This window comes from Ovis canadensis, chromosome 12, assembly GCF_042477335.2.
Source record: "Ovis canadensis isolate MfBH-ARS-UI-01 breed Bighorn chromosome 12, ARS-UI_OviCan_v2, whole genome shotgun sequence".
Lineage (NCBI taxonomy): Eukaryota > Metazoa > Chordata > Mammalia > Artiodactyla > Bovidae > Ovis > Ovis canadensis.
The window spans coordinates 74,794,354-74,821,359 of NC_091256.1; the positions used below are offsets into that span (position 1 = coordinate 74,794,354).

At 38.0% G+C, this 27,006-nt stretch overlaps 1 protein-coding gene across 3 annotated transcripts in view; it reads left to right on the forward strand.

Annotated features, from left to right (window-relative positions):
- The window catches only part of DHX9 (DExH-box helicase 9), a 44,689-nt gene extending 17,979 nt beyond the window's left edge, over positions 1–26,710 (forward strand). For all 3 annotated transcript variants that reach the window (XM_069544940.1, XM_069544942.1, XM_069544941.1), the window contains 20 exons: positions 117–206; positions 303–464; positions 606–683; positions 1,229–1,420; positions 6,713–6,854; positions 7,284–7,366; positions 10,737–10,893; positions 12,992–13,092; positions 13,935–14,148; positions 14,329–14,423; positions 14,698–14,771; positions 15,876–16,028; positions 17,751–17,911; positions 18,675–18,786; positions 19,371–19,532; positions 19,642–19,769; positions 21,209–21,438; positions 21,590–21,705; positions 22,535–22,735; positions 25,019–26,710. In XM_069544940.1, coding sequence (XP_069401041.1) covers positions 117–206; positions 303–464; positions 606–683; positions 1,229–1,420; positions 6,713–6,854; positions 7,284–7,366; positions 10,737–10,893; positions 12,992–13,092; positions 13,935–14,148; positions 14,329–14,423; positions 14,698–14,771; positions 15,876–16,028; positions 17,751–17,911; positions 18,675–18,786; positions 19,371–19,532; positions 19,642–19,769; positions 21,209–21,438; positions 21,590–21,705; positions 22,535–22,735; positions 25,019–25,430 — 3,063 coding nt within the window. In that variant the 3' untranslated portion in view covers positions 25,431–26,710. The remainder of the gene's footprint in view (positions 1–116; positions 207–302; positions 465–605; positions 684–1,228; positions 1,421–6,712; positions 6,855–7,283; positions 7,367–10,736; positions 10,894–12,991; positions 13,093–13,934; positions 14,149–14,328; positions 14,424–14,697; positions 14,772–15,875; positions 16,029–17,750; positions 17,912–18,674; positions 18,787–19,370; positions 19,533–19,641; positions 19,770–21,208; positions 21,439–21,589; positions 21,706–22,534; positions 22,736–25,018) is intronic.
- The last annotated feature ends 296 nt before the right edge of the window (positions 26,711–27,006 follow it).

Genomic DNA, 27,006 nt, shown 5'->3' on the forward strand with positions numbered 1-27,006 from the left:
GTCTGTTGTAGTATCGACTACTAGTATCGACTCCATCCTCCTAACCCTTCCGTAGTAAACCCGAGTGGTGTCCATGCGTATGTCACACGGTTCTGATGACTCTCCCTTTTCTGTAGGTGGAGCCTTACAAAGTGAATCTTTCTCAAGATCTGGAGCATCAGCTGCAGAACATTGTTCAAGAGTTAAATCTTGAGATCGTGCCCCTAGTAAGCATACAGCTACTCATTTCTTCACCTTTGTATTGACCTTCTTTAGTCAGACAAGAACTGATATTTTTGGTTTTGTTTGTTTTTTTTTAATAGCCTGAAGATCCCTCTGTGCCTGTTGCACTCAACCTTGGCAAACTGGCTCAGTTTGAGCCATCTCAGCGGCAAAACCCAGTGGGTGTGGTTCCTTGGTCACCGCCACAATCCAACTGGAATCCTTGGACTAGCAGCAACATTGATGAGGGGCCTCTGGCTTATGTGAGTGCAACACTGTTGTTGAGATCAGACTTCTGTGTTTTACTTTTGAACATATTTCATTCGGATGCCTAGTTTTAAAGAAATGAATTCAGCTTCATTTGAATTATGCCTTTGTGTGACTGTTGCTTTCCCATTTTACAGGCTACTCCCGAACAAATTAGCATGGACCTCAAGAATGAGTTAATGTATCAGCTGGAACAGGATCGTGATTTGCAAGCAGTAAGTCTGAAGTATTTAAACAAATGGGGCTTAAGAGCTTCAAAACAGTGAATAATATATTTTTGCCCTTTCTAGGAAAGCAAATCAAAGATACTAATCTAACTGATTCCTAGTTACCTCTGAGGATAGGAGTAGTGAGTTAAGGGCCTGTGATTCTTAATGTAAATGAAGAGATGGAGTATAATAACTTTCTGTGTGTGTGTGTGTTTTGGTGTTTTCTGAATAAAGCGACTTAAAATGTTAGAAGAAAGGTAATGTATATGTAATGTCCAGGATAAAAATGAGGAAAATAAGGATGTGGATAAGGCCAAAAGATAGGTTTTTTTTTTTTTTTTCCCAGAAATTTAATGGAAAGAGGCTGTTCAATTAGAGGTGTGTGTGTGTATGTATATATATATATATATTCTTTTCTCAAAAAGTATTTTCTGAGTATTAAGCCAGTGGGAAGGCTCTCTTCCTAGAGATGGCAGTTTCTTTTTCAGAATTAGTAGTAGCTTCTGATATATATGTGGGTGGACATGTGAAGTGTAACTTTTCTAATACAGGTCTTACAGGAGAGAGAGTTACTGCCTGTGAAGAAATTTGAAAGTGAAATCCTGGAAGCAATTAGTCAGAACCCAGTTGTCATTATTCGAGGTGCTACCGGATGTGGTAAAACCACACAGGTTCCCCAGTTTATTCTAGATGACTGCATCCAGAATGACCGCGCAGCTGAGTGCAACATTGTAGTAACTCAGGTAAGTGACAAGCCAGTTGATGAGGCGTGTGCCTGTTGTGAATAGTGTTGGAGAGGTGGAAACATCCAGAAGCCAGAGCATTCCTAATTCTTTGATCAGCTTCCCTTTGTAGTGACAGAAAATTCTGAAAGTGGTAGAGCATTAGGCCCCTTCAAGTTAAAAACAGAAAAAAGGCAGGAAAAGAATTTAAGTTTTGTGTTAATCTCTGGTATCTTTCACTGATAAGGTAAACTGAATCATATGGTAGATTCTTAATGTCTGGGCTTGAAGGGAGTCTTCGAACCTCATTTCAGTTCAGTTCAGTCGTGTCTGACTCTTTGCAGCACCATGGACTGCAGCATGCCAGGCCTCCCTGTCCATCACCAACTCCTGGAGTTTACTCAAATCATGTCCATTGAGTTGGTGATGCCATCCAACCAGCTCATCCTCTGCCACCCCCTTCTCCTCCCGCCTTCAATCTTTCCCAGCATCAGGGTCTTCTCAGATGAGTCAGTTTTTCTCATCAGGTGGCCAAAGTTTTAAGAGTTTCAGCTTCAGCAGCAGTCCTTCCAACGAATATTCAGGACTGGTCTCCTTTAGGATGGACTGGTTGGATCTCCTTGCAGTCCAAGGGACTCTCAAGGGTCTTCTCCAGCACAGTTCAAAAGCACCAATTCTTCGGTGCTCAGCTTTCTTTATAGTCCCAAGTCTCACATCCATACATGACTACTGGAAAAACCATAGCTTTGACTAGACAGACCTTTGCTGGCAAAGTATTGTCTCTGCTTTTTAATATGCTGTCTAGGTTGGTCATAACTTTTTTTTCCAATGAGGAAGTGTCTTTAAATTTTATGGCTGCAGTCACCATCTTCAGTGACTTTGGAGACCAAAAAACTGAAGTCTGTCACTGTTTCCATTGCTTCTGCGTCTATTTGCCATGAAGTGATGGGACCAGATGCCATGATCTTAGTTTTCTGAATGTTGAGTTTTAAGCCAACTTTTTCATTCACCTCTCTCACTTTCATCAAGAGGCTCTTTAGTTCTTATTTGCCTTCTGCTGTAAGGGTGGTGTCATCTGCATATCTGAGGTTATTGATATTTCTCCCAGAAATCTTGATTCCAGCTTGTGTTTCATCCAGCCCAGCGTTTCTCATGATATACTCTGCATATAAGTTAAAGGGTGACAACATACAGCCTTGACGTACTCCTTTTCCTATTTGGAACCAGTCTATTGTTCCATGTCTAGTTCTAACTGTTGCTTCCTGACCTGCATGCAGATTTCTCAAGAGGCAGGTCAGGTGGTCTGTTATTCCCATTTCTTTGGGCCTAAAATAAGATAAAACTGAGAGTACTTTGTCCTTAAGTTTGCATTCAAACTTTGGTTCTCTTTATCTTATCACCTTAAGGTTCAATAAAAACCAATCAGAACAAGAGTAGACAATATAGAAAAACAGATAAATGATTGACTTTAGCAGAATGCTTATTATATGCTGGGTTCTGTTGCAGACAATTGATATTTTTGAGCTCATTTAAAGTTTATGACTTTTTTAAGTTTATGACTCTTAAGATGTAAGTACTGAATCATTTAGTAGTTTTCTTTCAGTAACTTGAGGCACAAAGAGATTTAAAAATCGCCCAAGATTAACACAGGAAGTGGTTGAAACTAATATTCACAACCAGTCTGCCTTCAGTATTCCCCATTTTGACTGCCACGTTCGGTTACCTTACCGAACTATAAGCAATGCTGGCAAGTCTGTCGCACAGTTAGGGAAGAGTTAATTACCCTTCCAAGTCTTCTTAGGTAAAGTGGTTCCTGTCAGCTGTAACTCTGTACTTCTGGCATTTGGAAGGAGAGCATTGCAGGTAGCTGGATACCACCTCCTAGGCTGACTAGGGTTGACTTAGGGATTCTTAACCTGGAAAGTATAATTAATATTCAGGGGAGCGTCTTGAACCTTGAAATAGCACCCCCCCCAAAAGAAATTGTGCATATACATTTATGTGGACATGTGTAAACCATGCTTTTAATGTGTCTGAAATGAATATGTGTCTTAAAATTGCCCTGTATATTTTATAGGAGAGTTGGGTTTGGGGAGGATCTAAAAATGTTGACCAAAGGAATGCATTTAAAATTGATGATATCCTAAGCTTGAAGAGATAGAATGGATAGGTGTCCATTTTTCTAGGATAGGACCCTTAGCTTTTTTCTTCTCAAACTATTCCTTGATTGTCCTTCTCACTCCCCAAACTAGCTATGATTTCTTTGCCTCACAGGAGACGTTCTAACTCCCAACTACACCTATCAGTAAAGTACCCTTCCTCTTAATACTTACCTTACAGGAGACGTGGTGTTCAGGAGGATGCCATTTACAGAACAGTTGAGTTCTGTTCTGCCCTCCTGTGCTGCCACTTCCAGCTTTACACTCAGAACAATCCAGCAATATCGGCAAAAATGCAAACTCCAGCAAATGAGCTGAACACCTGTATTTTCACTCAGAAGTTGTTTGCATGTCACGAGTAGGAAAAAACTAACTCCTGCCCCAGTAGGAAGTGATTTTTTTCACCTCCTATCTGATTTACCAAATCCAAGTTGTTCAGACAAAAAATGGCTTCTGTTTGTTCTAGACAGAATAGTTTCTGTAATATGGTCTTCCACTGTGTATGATTTGCTCACTAACTTGTGCCCCCTCCCAAATAACTTGGACAGTTCCAGTGGGCTTCATCTGTAAAATGCACAGATTTCTATAAGTAGGCTATAACAAATGGCATCCCACTCCGGTACTCTTGCCTGGAGAATCCCATGGACAGAGGAGCCTGGTGGGCTGCTGTCCATGGGGTCACTAGGAGTTGGACACGACTAAGCGACTTCACTTTCATGCATTGGAGAAGGAAATGGCGACCCACTCCAGTGTTCTTGCCTGGAGAATCCCAGGGACGGGGGAGCCTGGTGGGCTGCCATCTATGGGGTCGCACAGTCGGATACGACTGAAGCGACTTAGCAGCAGCAACAAATATCAAAGCAAGGAAGCTAGTGTGGAATGGTGGATCAAGGGTTATTCTCTTTCTTTGCATATAAAACAGCTTTCATTTATTCCCTAGTTTTCCTTTATTGTTATATCTTTCATAAAGTAGTACATTTATGGAGTTGAAAAATGCTTCAGAGAATTATTCCATCTTTCTTCTCAGAGTGGTGTATTTATAATAGATGGTCACCTAACTTCTGCTTGAAAATTTCCGGTGGTGTGGAGGTGTAGCCTATGTCTTCTGATTCCAGGACAGCCTAGAAACACTTAGTCTAAATCTACATGTACCTTTGTTGCTATACTTACAGGATATCATATTAGCCATATTATCTACCAAGTATAATGCTGTTTTGTATACTTGGATGATAGGGAAATCTTTGGAAGTTTTCAGAAAAGTCAAGGCCCAACACTTAAAACATTAACCCATAGCATCATCCTTATGATTCAGCCTGTTTATTCCTACATTGCAGGAAACAATTATATACATTCAGTTTTCCCAGCTACATAAGCACATCAAAACTAGGAGTGATTTCATTGTGGTCTGGGGGGGGTTTTGTTTGTTTGTTTTTTAATCTTTTTCTGTTTGTCTAGCACCTGCTGTGGTACCTGATACTAATGTGCTATGACTACTTACCTTAGGAATTAATAAATGGGTGAATGGTAGATACAGCAAAGGATGAGATTGTTCGCGTTCCTAATAACTCGTACATCTCAGTTAAATAGTTCTTTAAAGGTGTGCCTTCACTTAAGTTCTCTACCACGTGTGATTGGTTTCCCTATTGAAAGATCACTTGATACCATTAAGAGTTAGGGCCAGTGGTGAAGAAATTTTATTTTCTGTAAAAACCTTGGAATCACTTTGTATACAAAGTGAAAAACAGCATTTTAAACATGTCTGCCTGCCAGGGTCCTGCCCTGGTGGATCCAGGGAATTCAAAGGGGAGACGGAGTGGGCAAGGGAAAACTTATTTAATTAGAAATATAAAGAGAGATCAGGAAGAAATAGTGTAGTAGGAAAATTTAGTGGAGAAAAGAGGCTGAATAACTTGGTTTACGTGGAAAGCCAATAAAGTTCCAGACAAGGAACTTGCATCATCTCGGTTAGGCCGCCAGTGTCCTCTTGAATAGCGGGGGGTGCCCCACCTTGGGCTCCCTCTCTCGTGGATCTTAGAAGCCGAGGCAAGTAAGTAGACTTGGTGAGCTTCCACGCCCCAGATGAGAATTCAGCCAGAAAATAGAGTAAAGACATGGGGGAAACCAGTCCAGTGACGGGCCCATCCCCTATTGTCCAGAAAGGCCTTTTATACTTTTTTTTGTACATAGACATCAATGGATAATATAAAATTATGCAGCATCAGCAGCCCTGACTCTTACCAAAACCAGGCTTTCTTTCTAGTATACAGCATACCTAGTTGTATACACAAGTCTTAGGTGATTTACATCATCTTCTGGCCAGAGGGCCAATTAACATTTTATAGCCTTTTTCTGATAAGAATTTGTCAACCAGAAGACTTATTTGTGATGTTCTTCCCAAAGTCTGGTGCCACTCTCAGAAAGCACTAAATAAAGTTACATTTTTACGTAGCAAGGATACAAGAGGAGTGCAGTGATATATAACAAAGAAAAGTAATTAACTCAAAAGTCTAGTGTTGCTAACATCAAAACTACTATATTTCTATTTCTATATCCCAATTACATTGATTAATATCCTTCAGGTGGCTAAAAGGTAAAGAATATGGAGGCCTGGCAGCAGTCATTGAGTCAACAGTGAAAACCCGTCACCAATATAATTTTTATCTTTTTAGAAAAGGCTCTGTATCTCTAAGATGCTCTAAGCTTCGTGCCTCTCCCAGTTAGGGGGCTGTAAACAGATCACAAGTAGAAAAAAGTCCGGGGGAACCTGTTAGGCAAGTTAGAGAGCCATCCAAAGGGGGTTCAGACCGAGACATTCTTTTTATATGCAATAAGGCAGGCAGACTCTGGTTTTTGGGGGTAGATGTTAAGGAAAACTCAGGGGGAACCCCTGAAGCTAGATCACACCTTTGCGTTTTGTCTGGCTTCCTTCCTCGTGACCATTGCCATGGGCGGGATTCCTCACGCTGGCTCCCGGCATCTGCCATAGAATTTTTTTTTTTTTTTAATTTTGGAACTTTGTAAATATATCACTATTATTCTTTCTATTGATTACTGAGCTGGCAGTGGGTCAGGTTTACTACAGTAATTTAATAACCCTACTAAGTATAACTAATTTTGTAGCATTTAAATCACTTTTTTTGTTTGTTTGTCTCAGCCCAGGAGAATCAGTGCGGTTTCTGTGGCAGAACGAGTTGCATACGAGAGAGGAGAAGAGCCTGGGAAAAGCTGTGGCTATAGCGTTCGATTTGAGTCCATACTTCCTCGCCCTCATGCGAGTATAATGTTTTGCACTGTAGGTCAGTGACATGTTTTATTTTTGCCTTTCACTTGGGGTGTACATTGTGTTTGTGAAGAAAACTTGATAACAGCACAGAATGACTAGAAATGATGAATCAAGAGCCCAGTCTCAGAATTCTTGTTTAAACAGAACTTTTGGCAGTTTTCCTCTTAGTATGATACATTTCTGGTTGTTGTAGCACAGAGCAAATGAAATCAACTTAGGTTACGAGAGTAACATCTTTTTCATACTCTTCATTAGACAGGTATGTTTCAGAGTACAAATCACTTTTTAAATAATTTATACCAGTGATGAAACTAAAATGCTGGGGTTGTAGTAGTTGAAGCATGGATGATTGTCTGGAAATTTGTTTCTTTGCACTTTTCTGTACCTCCCTACTTTACCATAGAAGCTCATCTCCAGTGTTTACTCTGATTTTCTTCTCAAGGTGTGCTCCTAAGAAAATTAGAAGCCGGCATTCGAGGAATCAGTCATGTAATTGTAGATGAAATACATGAGAGAGACATAAATGTAAGTAACTTGAGAATTATAGTAAGGTACTGGTACTAATACTCTGAATAAAGAGATCTTACAACTTCTGACAAAATTAGGTACTTTAGTCACTAAGATATTGGCCATTCTGTTTTAGCAAAGTCATTAAACCCTTTTTTTGTTGTTAAAGCAGAGTTCTAAAAGTAAAGACCTCTTATTGTAAAGTAAGTATAATTTCAGTGATTATTAAGCTATACCATAATTCAGCAACTGAATGATTTATCACTGAATATCTGATGGAATTTTAATGATCAGTTTTTCTTTGAGTTGAAAATTTGTAATAAATTTTACTTTTTTTTTCTTTTGGCCATGTGACTGGCGGCATCTTAGTTTTCTGACCAGCATTGAACCCATCCCCATAGCTGAGTCCTAATTGTTGCACCACTAGGGAGTTTTAAAATTTAATACAGTTAATGGTTGTTTTTTGAATATTTGTAGTTTTAGTCTTTTTTGATGTTAAGGATAATACCAGAATTAAGAAAAAAACTAGATTTTTCATATCTGATCCTCTTGGTTCTTAGCAAAACTTATATAGAATTAACTTTTTATACAGTTGTATAATTCAAAGATTGATCCCATAAAGCAGTCTGTTTTCTATGACACTGTTTTACATATCCAAACAAAGATGTTAGTGGATGGATAGTAAGTCATTCAAACTATTGCCAAACTGCTGTATCTTTACTAATAGGTAACACACAAATGTTCTTCGAGTTTAAATTATTCCAGATCATACTAGAAACATGGATTATTGTTACTAATTTCCCCCAAAATAAGTGGTATTGGTTAGCTTTTCTTGAGAGCTTGTCAGGTCTATATTAATGTATTGTTCATTCAGTAAAAATGGAGAAACAGCTTGGCAGAAACTTTGTTCTCTTTCAGATGAACCTAATCTAAATTTGTCACTTTAAGAGGAAAAACTCAAAGAACTTATAAGACCAATTAGAAATATTTAGCAATATGGCTGGATAAAAAGTTAATATAGAAAAGTCAGTTGCATTGTATATGTTACCAACAGCTAGAAAACAACTAAAAAGATAACACTGCACTAATCAGAATGTCAAACACCTAAGACTGACTCCAACAAAACGACCCAGAACCTCTATAGGAAAAATAGAACTTCATAACAAAATACTAGAAAAGAGCAGGTTGTGTTCATGGCTAGAAGGACTTATGTCAGTTCATCTGAAGTTGATCCGCGTTTGAATGTCTAATCATATTTCCAGTAGGTTGTTTTTTTAATGGAAGTTTTTTGTTTTTGTTTTTTAATTGTAAACAGGGAAGCTTTATGGCCAGAAATAACCAGGACTCCTATAGACAGGCAGAATGAAAGCTCTTGCTTTACAGATGTTGGGACTTAATTTGAAGCTCTAGTAATTGAGATAGTGTGGCACGAGGGGGGACAGTTTGACTGACGGAGTAACAGTGTAGAAACAGATCGTGTTGCGTGCAGCTTTGGTGTAGTAGAATGAGTGATAGGTGTCACATTAGATCAGTGGGAAAGGGAGTGGACGATTCAAGAAATGGAGCTGGAAATAAATGCTCATCTGTAAGGAGATACTTGAATAGTTTTCGATCCTTACCTCATATAAAGATCAGCTGCAGGTAGATAGGATCTAAGTGCCAAAGCAGTTTTAAAACTCTAAACTAGAATATGTAAGACAACTAAACAGCAGTACCCAGTAAAAATATAATGTGGCCCACACATGTCATTTAATTTTCTAGCCTCATATTTTAAAAGGTGAAGAGAAATATAAAATTAACTTAGTATATCTAAAATTTTCATTATGTGGTCAATATAAAATATATATCAAGGTTTTTTGCATTTTCTTTTTCATGTTAAGTCCTCAAAAATCTGTGTATTCTGCTCTTACAGCACATCTTAGTTTAGATCAGGCATATTTCATCTCCTCAGTAGCCACAACTTTATGGGGCAACAACAGTCCAGTCCTTCTAGAAGAATTTCTTATAACAAGAGATGCATTAGCCATGATACAAGACTGATGTGTTCATCTAAATTAAGATCAGTTATTCATTCAAAAGATACTTTATGGAAAACCACAAGCTTGAAGATTGCAATGTAGCCAACAAAGGATTAGTAATACAGAAACACCACCTGCAAATTAGTAAGGAAAGTACAGATGGCTCAGTAGAGAAATTTGAAAGAGGAGTTACATTTGGCTAGCAGACATGATGTGGGGTCTTGGTCTCGTTGGTGAATAGGAAAGTACAGACTAAGACCATAGAATACTTCTCTTTTATATCCACTTGATTAATAAAATATAAGTGATGATACCAAGTATTGAAGAATATAAATGTCATCGGCCTCTCTTATTTGAGCATTATCTCCCAAAGTTCAACATTTCACACCCTCTCAGTACAGTTCCACACCTACACTTACTCATGGAAGCTTGGATATGTACCACAGGAGGTGCACACAAGAATGTTCAGAGGGCAAATGTTTGGATGATTAAGATCCTGAAAACAACATAGATGCCTGCAGAGGGCATCCCCAGAAATCTTCAGGTGAATTAACGGGTATATACACACATTGTGATATTTAAGTAGTTTTGTCAGACTGGTAACACACGTGGGTGAATCTTAGCAGTGCTGTGGTGTGTGAAAAAGGAAATCCTAAAAGATGACAGAATATTGTACTCTCTCATAAAGATAAGAATAGGTAAATTTAAAAATTCTATGTATTCATACATACATATGTCTGTGTATATGTATTTAGATACAAATATAGATAAGAGGAAAGGTATATGAAAAGAAATAGAGATTCAGAATGGTGGCTCTCTTTAGCTTGGGGAGGCAGAATGATGGACTTGAAGACCATATTGCCAGAGAAAAGTTTGTCAGAGATCCACCTTTAATGTTGTTTGATAGGTTGATGGAAACTCTACATTATTAAATAAGTGCCTTGATCATTGTTTGTTTAAATGGACTAAGTACAACCTTTTTAACATATTTAAGATTAGGTAGGTGATTGGAAAACTGATTAGGCTGAAAAACTGAAAGGCTCAGTGTGACTCTCCCCCTTTCTTCAGTTAAAGTTTGTGCAACTGAAAATGTAAATTTCGTTGAAAATTTCCTCTCATTAAATTTTTTTCTTCTCCCTTCCCCTACCCTGATAGCACTCATTTTGAATCCCCACAACGAATAGGCTACAACTGTTGTTAAAAAGTACTGTTACTGCATTCCACTGTAATCCCTCATCTTACAAGCCACCTAAAAAACCAAATTTCACTGATATCTTGTGCTTATATAACTCAGAAGTCTTTTTAGGTGTATCTCATGAGCAAGGACTTCTTAATTCATTTGTTTTTCTTTTGTGTTTATGTTATAATAGACTGACTTCCTTTTGGTAGTGCTGCGTGATGTCGTTCAGGCTTATCCTGAAGTTCGCATTGTTCTCATGTCTGCTACTATTGATACTAGCATGTTCTGTGAATATTTCTTCAATTGCCCAATCATTGAAGTTTATGGGAGGACTTTCCCAGTTCAAGGTAAATATTGTGGAAGTAGGGTGGGAAGGTGAACATTTTTTGTGCAGTAGTGTGTAGTTTTCCTTAATACCAGAGATAAGAGTAATCTCAAGGATATTTAAAATAAAGTCTAAATTAGGGTATCAAATACATCATAACATTCTTGGGGTTTTAGTCAAGCAGTAGTGATGATCACAATTTGAGGAGTTTACGTATCCAGTAAATTGTCTGTCCTTAATAGCTAAACTTTTAAGATTCTGTACAGTCAAATGTAAATTACTATGGCCTATATATATTCATGGAAAATGCTGTTAAAAGTTTAAGCTGCCAGGGCCAAATTAACTAGAGAATCAATCTTTTGTAGAGCAGAGCAGGCAGATTTTGAAACAAGGTTAAGGTGAGTGTTTGTCAAATTCATGCATTTCTGATTATTAAGAGCTTCTTTATTTGGAAGATTTTTATCATCACCATACTCTATGATAGTCATTTAGTAGCTTGTTTTTAAAAATGAATTACTTGGTACAATCTAATTTGAAGACATGAAAATAAGCTAAAAAGTTTTTAGTGTACATATGGAATGATGAATAGCTGTGTCAAGATGCTAACTTTTGAAATTAAAAGGTAAGAGTAGCTCTGAAATAAAAGTCAGTGCACTCATATCTCATGAGGGTACAGTTAGTAATTCCCAAATGGCTTTGCATGCATACTGGGATTCAGAAAATAGGTAAGTGAATGGCAGATGGTGAGAACCAGGTTAACTGCTGTAGTGAGAGGCCATATAGGTGAGTATAAGGGGAGACTTGAATAAACTCTGTGGTATTGGGTTACAGTTGTAAACATCTGTAAGAACTCATGTTCTAATAGAAGTAAATAAATGCAGACAAGTCTGGATCCATGAATTTGTATACATATATTTCCTCACTTTGTCTGCTGAACATGCCTGGAAGTAATGACATTCTAGTATGATACCCAGATCTTGTTTTCAATACCATTCTCCAATTAAAGGAGCCAGATGTCCTTAAAGAAAACCGATTCTGAGGCAGGGAATACACAAGATGAGCCTGAAACATTTTGTAGTACCAGAAAGTAAGGAAGTGCTTAAAAACAGCGAAGGAGTCAGAGGGACATAGGAGTCAACTGTAAGCTCTCAGTGGCCAAAAATGGAATAGGTGGAACAGAAAAATAAAAAACAGTATTGGATTTAACCTGAAGTATAAAAATAGGTATCCATGGGGTCGCAAAGATTCAGGCACGACTGAGCAACTAAACTGAACTGATTAATTTGTGCAGTGGTTGAATAAATACGTGGATAATAAAGACACAGCTCTCATATGAAGAATTACAGAAAAAATTATGTAGATACTCAAAAAAGTAACTCTTTAACTCTTTATATCTTCAGGGTGCTCTGCTTAATGACTTGCTTCCAAAGAGTAACATAGGGAAATGGGGAAACAAGTAACTTGGCAAACACTGCCTCACCATGATCAAGTTTATATCACAATGAGGAGTTGTATTGATATGTACCTTTGCTATAATGTGATGAGAATGGTACTCTGGGGCTCTTTGGTGTAGTGGGGAAGTGTTTAGAGTATGAGACATTTCCAGAACACTTCTGGAACACTTCAAAGAACCTCAGGAGCATAATTGATCAGTAGATGATCCAGCCTTTGCACTGAGGTCCTTCTTTAGAGTAGTAACTGGAAGGAACCCATTTTATAAGGATGGACTATGGGTTATTATTAATTTCTGCCCACATGTACCACACCATGGGAATATACAACATAGAGCACAGTATGCAGTCCATGAATGTTAGTGGACACCCTGACTGGCTTTGTGGGAACATGTATGTATAAGAGATACCTCACCCCTTCCTTCATGGTTTAAGAAATGGGAATACTTAGTTTGGTTGGGAAAACAGGTTATTGCCCCTGAACACTTAGTTTGGTTGGGAAAACAGGTTATTGCCCCTGAAAATGCCTTGGCAGTTGTGAAAAATCAGATTGAAGGGCATGAAAGTAATTTTGAATTGTAATTCAAAATTGTGAAATTAGAGGATGAGTTTTAAAGACTGCTCATTCTGAAAGTTGCTGTTACTTACCCGACTATATTGTCCTGGCAGAATACTTTTTGGAAGATTGTATTCAGATGACCCACTTTGTTCCTCCACCAAAGGACAAGAAGAAGAAGGATAAGGATGATGATGGTGGTGAGGATGATGATGTAAGTGAATTTAATGAAGAATTTTCATTGTGGGCAAAATTTTTATTACAGAGAATGATTTCAGTAAAAAGATGCAACAAGTTAGCATTACAGCCAACAATGTAGAATATACTGAACATAACCTCAGATTTTTTTTTCTTTTTTTGTGAGGATTGGTAGTTTTAATCAGATACTTTGAAGATAAAAATGAATTCTATTATGAATTGCGTTCTCATCTTCTGATGAATTAGAAAATTTATGGGGGGTGGTGGGAATCATAACAAGTTTGTTTCTCATTACTGAAGGTTTGGGTTATCTTTGTTTCTCAGACACACTTTTTGGAAAATACCAACCATAGTAAATCAGATGAAGGTGATCCAATGTCCTGTCTGTAGGACTCATTTTAGAATTAAAGAACTTAATATTTAGGGCGAGATGAGTCTGGAAATTACACAGAGAAGCATTGCATATATATATATAAAGTAATTATACAGTAATTGATACAAAGAGAGGATCATAGAAGCAGTTCGTTAATTGGTAAGGAAAATATTTTTTGAAAAACCAAGGTTATAGTCAAGGAAACTTGGTAGAAAGAGCCATTAGTAACCAGTCAAATGAAGAGTTTGTGCCTTGAATTTTAGTCATGTCCTATGGGACATGTTGGTCAGTGGAGAAATTCAATAAGCCAGTATGCAGTGGTTTTACATTTTTAAAAATTAAATTTCTTCTATATGCTAAATACAACTAAACAGCTAGAGATAGTAAGGATATTTAGGTGTCATTTGAACATTGAGAACACATCTATCTAGTTGTGAGCTGTGGTGATTGAGACAGTCCAAAGTATGTTTCCCTGTTTTTTGCAGGCAAATTGCAACCTGATCTGTGGTGATGAATATGGTGCAGAAACAAGGATAAGCATGGCTCAACTGAATGAAAAGGAAACTCCTTTTGAACTCATTGAAGCTCTACTTCTGTACATTGAGACCCTTAATGTTCCTGGAGCGGTGTTGGTCTTTCTGCCTGGCTGGAATTTGATTTATACTATGCAGAAGCATTTGGAAATGAATCCACATTTTGGTATGAGTCTGTCTTGAATTTTCAACTATTTGAGAGTGGGAAGTGAATGATTTTGCTTGTTCTCTAGCCAGTATGTGAAAACAAAGTTTAATGTATTGATTTTTGATTAAAAAGTACATAATGTAGGCAGTTTTAAACTAGGCTCCTTTTTAAGACCTGGACTTTTCCATATTGTTACAGGAAGCCACCGGTATCAGATTCTACCTCTGCATTCTCAGATTCCGCGAGAGGAGCAGCGCAAAGTATTTGATCCAGTACCAAGTGGAGTAACCAAGGTAACAGGGTTGCAAGTGTCTTAGATATTAAATGAGACAGACCTTCAAAGAGCTATCCAAAAAAGTTGTAAATTATCTAAATTGAGGAAGAAAAACACAGGTCTTTTCTTCATGAATTTAGTGGGTTTTCCAGTTATCCAGTCATTGAGTGATTTTAAAAAAAAAAACTTTTGTAGTTCTATTGTCACTTACTACATAGGCAGATCATTCTTTTTTTGAGTACATGATAAAATATTTTCCTAAGTGTAATTTTTAAAATTTTATTTCTTCACAGATTATTTTGTCCACAAATATTGCTGAGACAAGCATCACCATAAATGATGTTGTTTATGTCATTGACTCCTGCAAGTAAGTTCTCAAGGAGCCCATTGCCTGGGGCATAAGAAGTCAGTTAGCAGATTCAGAATACTTGGTTTTTAAAACTCTATTCTTCTACCATCAAAATTACTGTGCTGTATCTGTATGTACTGAGTGATTCTTGGTGTTGATCATCATATCAGTTATGGTAGAAAGTGACAGAGCTTAATGTTAGCTTCTGGCTGCTTCTTATTATTTTTATCTGCTGGTATTTTTCTCATATGCCATTGGGTGTTTTCATTGACCACTGCAGTACAATAGTGAGCTGTGGTGTGTAAAGATACCCAATATTTAGGTTGTGACAGGTGTCCTACTTATAGGATACTCACTTAGAGTAAAGACGTGTATTTGCATGAGGATGGCCTAGGAAACAGCCAGGGAGGCACTGTGTTACAGGTAAAGTAATACACAGAGAGGACAGGAACGTCGAAGCTTGGTTCTGTCTAGCTAGCTTGTGCTGCTTGTCTTCTCTGTGTAGTTCCTAAGCCTGTCCTGGAAGTTGAAAAAGATTTTCCAGTGCCCGTGTCAGGTCACCCTCAGTCATTTAGTGACAGCTGCCTGTGTGTGACATTGACAAATTCCAAGTTTGCTACAGGGCTCCAGAAGTACCTTGCTGATAGCGCTTGGTGAGGTCATTAGAAGTACTGCATGTTCCGGTTTAGCACATAGTCTTTAGATCATAGGTTGCCTAACAGTTATAAACTTTGGAGTAGAGTTGGCTTGAAATAATTATCACTTAGTTACGTATATGTGCCATATCCTGTTTAAATGCTATATGTTCATTAATTCACAAAATGTAAAAACACTGTGAGGTAGGTGCTAGTATTATACACGTTTTCAGATGAGGAAAATGAGTCACAGAAAGATTAGTAACTTGGCCAAGATGATCCAGCTGGGAAGTGGCACGTGTGTGTTACATCACCTCATAGTAGGTTGGCAGCTTAGAGAGTGCAGAGTCAAATTCTTGGCGCTGCTCACAGACAGACATTGCAGGTAGGCCTAACTATCTGGAAGCACCTGCCACTTAGTGGAAATATAATAGCCATGTATTGATAGTCATGTGAGTTTTAGAATTAACCGCCCACTCCTATTTAGGCAAAAGGTGAAGCTGTTCACTGCTCACAACAATATGACCAATTATGCTACAGTATGGGCATCTAAAACAAACCTTGAGCAGCGGAAAGGACGAGCTGGCCGTGTACGCCCTGGATTCTGCTTTCACCTCTGTAGCCGAGCTCGTTTTGAGAGGTAAGACCAATTCTTGAGTGAAGAAGGAAGATTTTCTTTCAGCCTTTTTATGCACACAGCCCCTCCCCACACCTGTGCCCTGACATAACTTAATGAACTCAGTACATGGTGCTTTCAGTTAAGTTCATTGCAGGAAACTTAGCTTAGATATAAGATTATGGTGAGAATGAGATGAAATTAGAAATTATCAACAGTGGCATATTTGATACTGATATACTGTTTATTGATAATCTTTTAAAAGCATGACATGTTTTCCCCACCCCCACCCCACCCCATCCCCCCCCCCAAAAGGATATATGTGCATTATTCAGGCACCACATAGGGAGTACTGTATTTATGAAATGATTAGCTTTCTGAAAAAATATGTCAAAATAATAACACTTCTGTGTTTATAGACCCTACAACCACCCAGCAGCACATCACCTCTGTCATACGATCTGCCTCATGTGTGTGAGAGAGGGCATTGTTCACCTAAAGAAACCAGAGCCTAAGGAGCTTAGCAGACTTCTCCAGTGCTGAAATCCAAGTCTGTCAGTGCCTTGTCCATTTCCATTTATACCACAGAGCCTTTTGGGGAATGTTAGTGGGTGAGACCAGTCGCTTTAATGCGCTTCTCTGGGGCATGAGTGCACCATCTTCTCAGTTTGTTGGCTCTCCAAATGAGGTGGTATTCCCTGTGTGCCTCCCCACAAACCCCCCCCCCCCAATTTTTTTAAATAAAAAATACTGTCCTTGAATTATAGACTTAAGATATCTATTTAGTTGTATGTTTTCTGGAAATCAGTGGTGTACATTAGCTTGTGTGTGTGTATTTACCACAGTGAAGAAATTGTGGGCCAGACTAATTTAGGTCTAGATGTATATAACACACTGAGTAAAAATCAGAGCTTTGATTTGTTTTTATACTGGTAGCATGGCTCCCTAGTAATTATAAATATAGGTTTATTTGAGCATCAGAAATTATTCCAGGCAACTGGCTGCAACGTGATACTTAGTTCTTTTTAAAGGTTGGGTTCTCCCTTGAATTGAAGAAACATCTTGGAGTAAAATCAGCCCACAGCTAGTAACAGCATGAGTAGATCTGAGATTTTTGTTCTTTTTTTCTGTAAGATAAAGTACAGGTATGCTATATGCATTTATGTAAACCCAATTTAAGCTGATCCAAGTCTTGCCAGAAATGTTTGCATTTACCTACAGATGATCCCGCTGAATCTTCATTACAAATAATTCATATAGAATAAGCCTGAGTTAGAAATGTAGGGACCTACATTTTAATATTATTTGTACCTAACGTATCATATAACCTTAAACATTCACGCTCTTTAGGTCTTTATTTCCCCATTCTATAAAATGAGATTAAGTTACTTAACCTTTTTGTGTCTCTTTCCTCAGTGGGGGAAAAAAGGTAGTATAATGCTAACTCCATAGGGTTTGTTTGAGAATTAGGTATGTCAGTAATGGAAAGTATTGAGAACAGTGCTCGGCACACAGTAAACTCTCAGTAAATACTCTTTTTGTTAATTTATTTGTCTAGTTTTTATTAATAGAATTTTTAAAGGTTAGAGAGTCTTGTCCAAGAGAGTCTTTGTAGTAAATATAAGCATTCTTTGGTAATTGTGAAAGGATGAGGGAAGGGCCTGATGAGCTCTCTGCAAGGTTTTAGTTAATTAAACGCGTGTGTACACAAAAGAAGATGGTTATTTTATGCTTATTTTCTCTTAGACTCGAAACCCACATGACACCAGAGATGTTCCGAACACCATTGCATGAAATTGCTTTGAGCATAAAACTTCTGCGTCTGGGAGGAATTGGCCAGTTTCTGGCCAAGGCAATTGAACCTCCGCCTTTGGATGCTGTGATTGAAGCAGAGCACACACTTAGAGGTACCCACAAATACAGATCTGCCTAACTCATGTGAATTAACACCATCTGTCTTGTCCTCACAAATAACACTTCACAAAGGAGTCAAGAAGAGGATACAGTCCACAGGACTGTGATAGTAAAATTTCCAATGTTGCTTAATGTACTTAGTATGATCAGTATATAAAATGAGCAATATAAGGTAAGAAAGGAGTAATATGAGTCTCATTTGGGGGAAAAAAAATGGAGAAAAGGCAGATGTTATTTCTTAACCAGTATTTAAGATCAGACAGTGAATATTCATGATACCCACAGCATTTTATGTACATCTCTTAGAACCTCTATGTTTTCTAATCACACTTAGAGGAACAGTGTATAGTGGGAAAAAAGAACATTGGAGCCGATTTGAATTTTTAATCTCATGCTCATCTGCTATGTGAACTTCAGAAATTTATTCTCCAGATTTCATTTCTTTCTAAAAATTATTAACAGATGGTGTCAGACTTGTTAACAGCATGTTTTATGCACCTATTATAGTTACTGTACTTACAGACTTCTCATGGATGGTACTCATCTTTACAGCCTATAGGGCCTAATTCTAGGGCTTTCTTCGTTAATTTTGTTCTGTTTCTGAGTGAAGAGAATTGTTGATATGGCGTGATGCTGGCAGTTGGCTTGACAAATGATGAAAACTTCAGTCAGTATCTGAAACTTAAGTTTCATCTTTCCCGGGGTTGAGGGGGTATTCATTACTGTTTCTGCTCACAAAGCAATCTCTCCCCACAGAGCTTGATGCATTAGATGCCAATGATGAGTTGACTCCTCTAGGACGCATCCTGGCTAAACTCCCCATTGAGCCTCGTTTTGGCAAAATGATGATAATGGGATGTATTTTCTAGTAAGTGCTTTATTTTATTGCTTACAGCTAAATGGTAAAACAGTTTCAGAATTTTATCCCCCTCCCAGTAGAAACAGGATGGGCCCACATAGAAGAAAAAGCTTAAATATTCCTCAGTAGAGAAGTGGCATGCTTGAGATACTGAGCAAAGTGTGAAATGAGAAGAAACTGTTGTAGTAGATGGATACCTGGGCCTAACTTGTTGAGACGAAGAGCACAGATTTATCAAGAGAAGTGCATTTCCTCTAGGAGGTTAAGCAGCTATCCAAGAAAGAGAAAGGTTAGGAAAACAGGTATATTTTGTTCACAAATTTTGAAGATGAAGAGATTTAGTAAAATGAGGGAGAATGGGAAAGGAAAATATAATACTTGGTCAATTTATGGTAAATAAGCATCCATTAACATCAAAGCTCATTTTGTTTTTTTCTTTTTGCATCTGGAGAGCAGCTGTAAAATTATTTGTTAAACCAATTTCAGTACTAAAAAGGCCATATGATAGCTAATACCCTGACCCACAATTGACTGTACTGCCGAGTTGCTGGAACAAGAATGTGGTTTGGACCGAGTTTTCCCGTCTCTTTCAGTGTGGGAGACGCTATTTGCACCATCTCTGCGGCCACCTGCTTTCCAGAGCCGTTCATCAGTGAAGGGAAGCGACTGGGTTATATCCATCGAAATTTTGCTGGAAACCGATTTTCTGATCATGTGGCCCTTTTATCAGTATTCCAGGCTTGGGATGATGCTAGGTATGGGCTTGAAAGACAAAGATTTGTAAGATTTGAATGAACTGTCTAGTTTGTAGTCTGTGTCTAGTTCTTTAGGCTTTGAGCATAACTTCTTAACCTGTTTGTTTAGAATGGGTGGAGAAGAAGCAGAGATACGTTTTTGTGAGCACAAAAGACTCAATATGGCAACACTAAGAATGACCTGGGAAGCCAAAGTTCAGCTCAAAGAGATTCTCATTAATTCTGGATTTCCAGAAGGTAAGATTCTCATATCTAAAGTACCTTAATATTAAACATTCACATTGACAGTCCCAGTATATTTTAGCTTTAAACATAAGGCTTTTGTTTTTTTTGTATTCCTAGCTATTTCTTAGTTTTTTGAACTCTGGTGATAATCAGTTTTTCACATTAATTGAATTTTTTTTACGGATGCAAAAGGTTATAATGTTCAAATTACAGTTTTGTACACAGATGATGAATAGATGTTTTGAGAGTTGTGCTGCTTTAGGAGGTTTTGTTTTTATTGGATTGTAGTTGATTTACAGTGTTGTGTTAGGCTCTGCTGTACAGCAAAATGAGTCAGTTACACATCACTGTCTTTTTTTAGGTGGAAGGGTGTGTTTTTATTTCTGATCCATTTACTTTGTAAAAAAACAGGCCTAGCTTTTTGCACTTCTAGAATGAGCAGTTTGTTGAATTTACTTCAGGTAGTGGTTTGTGAAGTGATGTGTTAATTTGCTGATCTGTTCATTCTTAGGTGTGAAGTAAACTCTATTGCATTAAATTTTAATTGGCTTTGAGTAAGTTTTAATGGATAGCTAATCATAGAGGACTTTGATATCTGATATTGGAATAGTAATCCAACTGTTCATTTCTTGTGTGAATTTGAACAATTGTACTTCTCCAGCTAGATTGAGACAGTTAATTTTCTGAAATATTGAGAGTTGGAACACATAACCAGAAATAGCTAGTTGAGAGAGAGAAGGACTACCTTCTGGGCCATATCTAAATAACTAAACATTTTTCTTCTGTTGTAAACTGACTAAATTTGTACTTTCAAAAATCAAAGGAAAATAGGACATTTTTGTATGATAGACTCTTTACAAAATTCCTGAGATGCAGATATGACCTCCATTTTACAGGTTAGGCAGCTGGCCAGAGGTTTAACTTACTTGTCCAAATTCATTCAGTTCAGAAGTTTATAAGACTGGTATACAGGCTTTTTGGAACAAAGTTTATCCACACTCTTACCATCATATTTTCCATGTGATGGCCTGGGCACAAAGCATTTTTTGGGTGAAAACAGCGTTTTTCTAGTGTGTTCCTCTTGGTCATCTTCTGTAGAAGGAACAGCTTTTTAAGAGCAGCAGGTGAAATACTGGTCATACCGGTCTAGCTCTAATCTGAGAGGAGATGGTTAATTGGGGCATTTGTTTTTAAGTACTTCAAGCTTAGTTGTGTCTACAAAAGAAAACAGATGTTTTAATTTTACTAAAATTGTGAAGACTCAGCAGAATTTCTCCTTGCATTAATCTGAGTGCGAGAATGCTAAGAACAGAGGCAGTGAGATGGGTTATTTGAAAAAGAGAATGAGGGAGGAGTTAATTCTTATAATTGTCATTTAATTTTGGTAAATTCAATGTTAGAATTAGCCAGATACTTGATTTTTTTTTTTTTACTCTCCTTCCTCTTTACAGAGTGTTTACTGACACAAGTGTTTACTAACACTGGACCAGACAATAATCTGGATGTTGTTATCTCTCTCCTGGCCTTTGGTGTGTACCCCAATGTGTGTTACCATAAGGAAAAGAGAAAGATTCTCACCACTGAAGGGCGTAATGCACTTATCCACAAGTCATCTGTTAATTGTCCTTTTAGCAGCCAAGACATGAAGTACCCATCTCCCTTCTTTGTATTTGGTGAAAAGGTAAGAAAAGAGAGGTTTAGAAAACTTCTACATTTAAAATCCAGATTACTTTATTAATGTGTAGTGGGGACATGGGTTTTAGTTCATTATTATATGGTAGTTGATTGACAGTTGGAATGTCAACTTTTTCCTCTTGCCTCTTTATCTTCAGATTCGAACTCGGGCCATCTCTGCTAAAGGCATGACCTTAGTCACCCCCTTGCAGCTGCTGCTTTTTGCCTCCAAGAAAGTTATGTCTGATGGACAGCTTGTGGTTGTAGACGACTGGTATGGATTTTCAGATGTGAACTCACCTGAATTCTTAGAATTGAAATGTACTGGAATTCAGCTGCTAATCTATTTGTGAAATATGGCAGAATTCGATGGCATAAACAATGTGTTGTGTAACACTGTCTTTTCTTAGAGGAGTATATCCTAGGCTTACGATTTGTAGCTGATAGTGAAGTCTCAAATTGATTATACTTGTAGAGGCAGATGCAGTAAATCAGGGGTGCCCACCCTCTGGGGTCTAAGGCCTGATGACCTGAGGCGGAGCTGATGTGGTAGTAATAGAAATTCAGTGCACAGTAAATGTAATGCTCTTGAATCATCCCAAACCATCCCCACCACCACCCCAGTCTGGAAGAAGTTTCTTCCACAAAAATCGATTCCTGGTGCCAAAAAGGTTGGGGGCTGCTGCATTACTCATTGGAGCCCCATCCACCACCGTGAATACCATACTGAGGAGTTAAAATCTAATTGGAATTTGGATGCCTCTTTTTTTATGTACACTTACTTGGCAGAATTGGACAGAACTTAATGGTTAGTAGTCTCTCATTTCATTCTTTTATCGGAGGCTGAAGTGATCTGTATGGCTAAGCGTACTTTACTTGGTAGACTTCATGGTTCACAACTCCTGCCAGTAGCTAGCAGTGAAGTTTAAGAAGTTGGTTTAACTTATTGTTACTCTTCATACCTGTGTTTGCTAAATCTAGGGCCATTACATTTGGAAAAGAAGTTAAATTTATCCCATCACTTGCCATGGGTGAAATTGGGAGATAATAGTCTTTTTCTGTGTGTACCTCCTCTCATTTTTAATCATTTTTCCCTAATTTAGGATAAGACTGCAAATATCTCATGAAGCTGCTGCCTGTATCACTGCTCTTCGAGCAGCCATGGAGGCTCTGGTTGTTGAAGTAACCAAACAGCCTGGTATCATCAGCCAGTTGGATCCTGTTAATGAACGTATGCTGAACACAATCCGCCAGATCTCTCGGCCCTCAGCTGCTGGTATCAACCTTATGATTGGCACTACACGGTGGGTACCACAGTAACTTTCTTTGAACTAAGCAGAAGAGACAGTAATCTTACTCTACATTTAGTTTATGGAGGCCTTGTTATTTAAGTTAAAATTATATACACATTCTAAACGAAGTTTAGTTCTGGTTAACACATTCAGAGAAAGAGTGTTAATGATATGTTACACCAGTGCATGCTAGAGATAGAGACCTTGGAAGTACATATGGAGTCCAGGATAGGTCCCATGACAGGAAAAAAAGCGACAGGCCCAGACAGTCCTCTTCCCGCAGAACTGCTTTGCCATCTCTACAGGAAAAATGATGAGGGCTTAAATTGCTGCTGCTTCGAATGAAAAGCGTCAGAGTTTAATCTTTAAAGTGTTCTAATTGCCTCATTTTTTTTCACCTTTAAAAATTTTCTTTGCCCACTGCCTTTTACTCTCAAAATTTTTGATACCTGTAGAAAAGGCAGAACAGTAGTACAGTGAACTCTGTTAACTTAGGTTTCAATGATTGTCAGCATTTTGTGACACTTGCTTTGATACATATATATATTACACACATACTGAATCATTTGTGATTCAGTTGCAGGTGTTATGACATTTTACATTAGTATGCTTCATGTATCTTTTAAGAACATAGCTATAAGTCACACACAAAAATGTGTTAAAATAATAGTATCTAATATACAGTCATTAAAATTTGTCATTCAAAAATATTTTTCAATCTCCCCATCAAAAATCACTTAACTGCATTTGGTTTTAAAGTGTTAACTTACTATACAGAAATGCTGTGTGCTTTATGGATTCTGGCATTCCATTTTGGTTATAACTGAGTTAACTTTTCCTTTGAATTAATCAAACATAGTACTTAGATGTGGCACACTGTGCTAAGTGCTTTTCTGATATTCGCTTGCTTTAATACTTGATCCACCTGTGATGTAGGTAGATCATTATCCCTTTTAATATAAATGAATAAACTAAGCACAGGGAAGTTAAAACCCAAGATCTTCCAGCTAGTGAATGGTAGAGTTGAATTCTCAAGCAGACAGGATGGCTCCTGAAATGGTGCTCTCATGACTGTGGTCTGCCCACAAGGTCAGTTGTATAGAACAATTGAGAAAGAATCTTCAGAAAGAAAGATGGAAAATACGTGTCCCAGGCATGGTATAAATGCAGTACTCATAGATGTTTAGGAGATAAAACTTCTGTCAGGAAGGGGTGGTGATCAAGAAGGCTTCACATACAAGCTGCTCTGTGAAGGACAAAACTAGTAAGGATGGGATAGAAATAAGAGGTTAGGTTGTGTGAATAAAATGGTGGTCTGAATTAGAGTCAGGGGAATTGAAATGAAAAGTAACTAGATTAGAAAGATTTGCAATAGAGTCAGTAAGTATTGGTTATGGGTTAAAATGGGGAGAGCAGTGTAGTGAGGGAATGAAGACAGATCCTACCATGTTTCTGGCTTGGACAGCAGCTGAATTGGTAATGCTAGTCTCTAAGAAGGAGAAGGCAATGGCACCCCACTCCAGTACTCTTGCCTGAAAAATGCCATGAACGGAGGAGCCTGGTAGGCTGTGGTCCATGAGGTCACTAAGAGTTGGACACATTGAGCGACTTCACTTTCACTTTTCATTTTCATGCATTGGAGAAGGAAATGGCAACCCACTCCAGTGGTCTTGCCTGGAGAATCCCGGGGACAGGGTGCCTGGGAGGCCGTCTGTGGGGTCCACACAGAGTCGGACACAACTGAAGCGACTTAGCAGCAGCAGTGTCTAAGAAAAGCTTCACAGGAGGAATGAGCAGATTGGGGTATGTTAAATTGACATTTTGGTGAGACATCTTGATTTTCTGCAGCTTTTCATTACCCTCCTTTCTTTGCCATATGAAGCTGATTTAGATGTAAGTAAATTACCAAAAGGCATTTTACAAAAACATTTTTCAGAGTTGATACAGGAAAATATTTTGTGGTAAAGGTCAAATAATTTATTGCCAGGTCAAATTATTACTTTCTTAGAATGCCATATATTTGAGATGAGTGAAAGTTGTAAGGACATGCCAAAATTTTAAGAGTTTTAGAATGAACCAGTAAGAACTTTAGAAAAACAGATATTTATAGGTATGCCTCCTCTTGTGTCTGTCTTGGAGTTTAGCAGATTTATTTCATTTCAGCTTAATTTGTGCATTTGGCTGTATTCCCTTTGTGTACTAAATATTCAAATATGACTAAATGTTACTATTTTGTGACTAGTTGAGAAGTATTCATGATGCTTTGCTAAAGTGGTGGTTTTGTGCTTTTCCTAGGTATGGAGATGGTCCCCGTCCTCCTAAGATGGCTCGTTACGACAATGGAAGTGGATATAGAAGGGGCGGTTCTAGCTACAGCGGTGGGGGCTATGGCCTTGGAGGCTATGGCACTGGAGGCTACGGAGGTGGTGGAGGCTATGGTGGTAGAGGAGGCTACAGTGGCGGTGGCTATGGGGGTGGCTCCAATTCGTTTCGGGGAAGCTATGTTGGAGGTGGTGGTGGCGGCGGCGGTGGCGGTGGTGGTTTTAGAGGGCTTTCCCGAGGTGGCTATAGAGGTATGTCAGGAGGAGACTACAGAGGGGAGAGTGGAGGAGGGTACCGAGGATCTGGAGGATTCCAGCGAGGAGGTGGCAGAGGGGGTTACGGGGGTGGTTACTTCGGACAAGGAAGAGGAGGTGGAGGCTATTAAAGTTTAGTTATGTCAGTGTCTATGCATAGACAGTTTAAAAAAAAGCATGCTACCCATTTTCTCAAGTTATTTGCTGCCAGTAAGTAAACCCATTTTCACCTGTTCTGTAGTTCATTGTAGCTTAAACTACTAGACATTTAGTTATATTAGTGATTTTGTTTATATTATGTAAAATATCTATAATAAAGGTACCACAGTTTGTATTTTTTTTCTTTCAGGAGTTGAGAATTGTCTTTAAAATACGTGATATTTTCTTGACTTTAGTTTAATACAATAGAAAATAAAGTATTACATTGAATACTGGCCATGTATAGTTAATTGTTGATCTTACACATTAGAATAATTTTACAATGCCAGTTAATTACATTCATTAGTTTTAAACGTCAGGGGAAAGACTACTTCATTTCATAACTATAGCAACTGATGTCATTACCTACAGTAGTTAGAATAAATAGCCTTGGAATGCTGTTATTCTTGTGTTAAATACTGGCCAGTACCCAATTTACATGAATCTCTGTACCTGAATAAAACTTTTGACCTAGGACTGACTATTTTTACTTTTTCCCAACCATTGTCTTTGAAAAATCTAAGACCAAGGTCAGCATTCTCCTTTTTCCTGGTTAGTAGTTTCCAGTATTAAAATTAATTTTAATTAAAATTTTAAAATTAATCCAAAAAACTAAGGTAAGTGAAACTTCAGTGCATAATGTTTAGGTGTTTGACAAATAACTACATTAACATGTATTTCAAAGGATATTTGTTAAGCTGGGTTATTTTATTGGAGACATTTATACACTTAGCATATACTTGTTTCCAGTGAATTTTCACATTTCTCATTTCAGTAGCACAGTAGAGTAGAGATGACAGTTTTTCAATTAGAACCGAGTTCATATCTTCATGCTGCTGACATGTGAATGATCTTGGACAACTTATATTTTGTCTTAGTGGCATTTTCAAAATCCTCTTCTTGCGGATTACCTTCAACGGTTAACTGCTGATAAATCCAATTTATTTATAGACTCTCAAATCTGTCTCCAGCTGAGATTTTCTTTCTGTGCATCAGGCCTTTGTAAAAAAACTGCTTACTAAACAATAGAGTGCTGTCCAGAAACAAAGCTTTCCAAACTGGAAAAAAAAACCCTAATTAACTGCATCTTGTGTGTCTCACAAAGAGTTAGCAACTGCTTGTACCTTGTGCTGCTGAGGAGTCCTTTCAGTCCTTTGGTTTGTAGCCACCTTCCACTTTATTGCTTCTAATAAATTGACAAGAGACTCTCGTATTATGGCTCCCATTCTGTTCTTAATTTAGTTGAGACTACCATAGCTGCTACCGGCATTGCAGTGGAGCAAAGGAAACCCCTTACAAAAAAGGAGTTCTAATTCATCCCTTTTCCTTGTACACCAACACCACTTTTCATCTTGATTTGTCAAGCCTTCCCCTCCAAAATCCTAACATTTCCATCCCCAACAACTATGATGAAAAATCCTTAACAGTCCTACATTGTTTCTCTGCATCAGAGAATAAACCATTTCTCTGCATAAGCAGAGACCCATTGGTAGCATTCCTTTTAAAAGT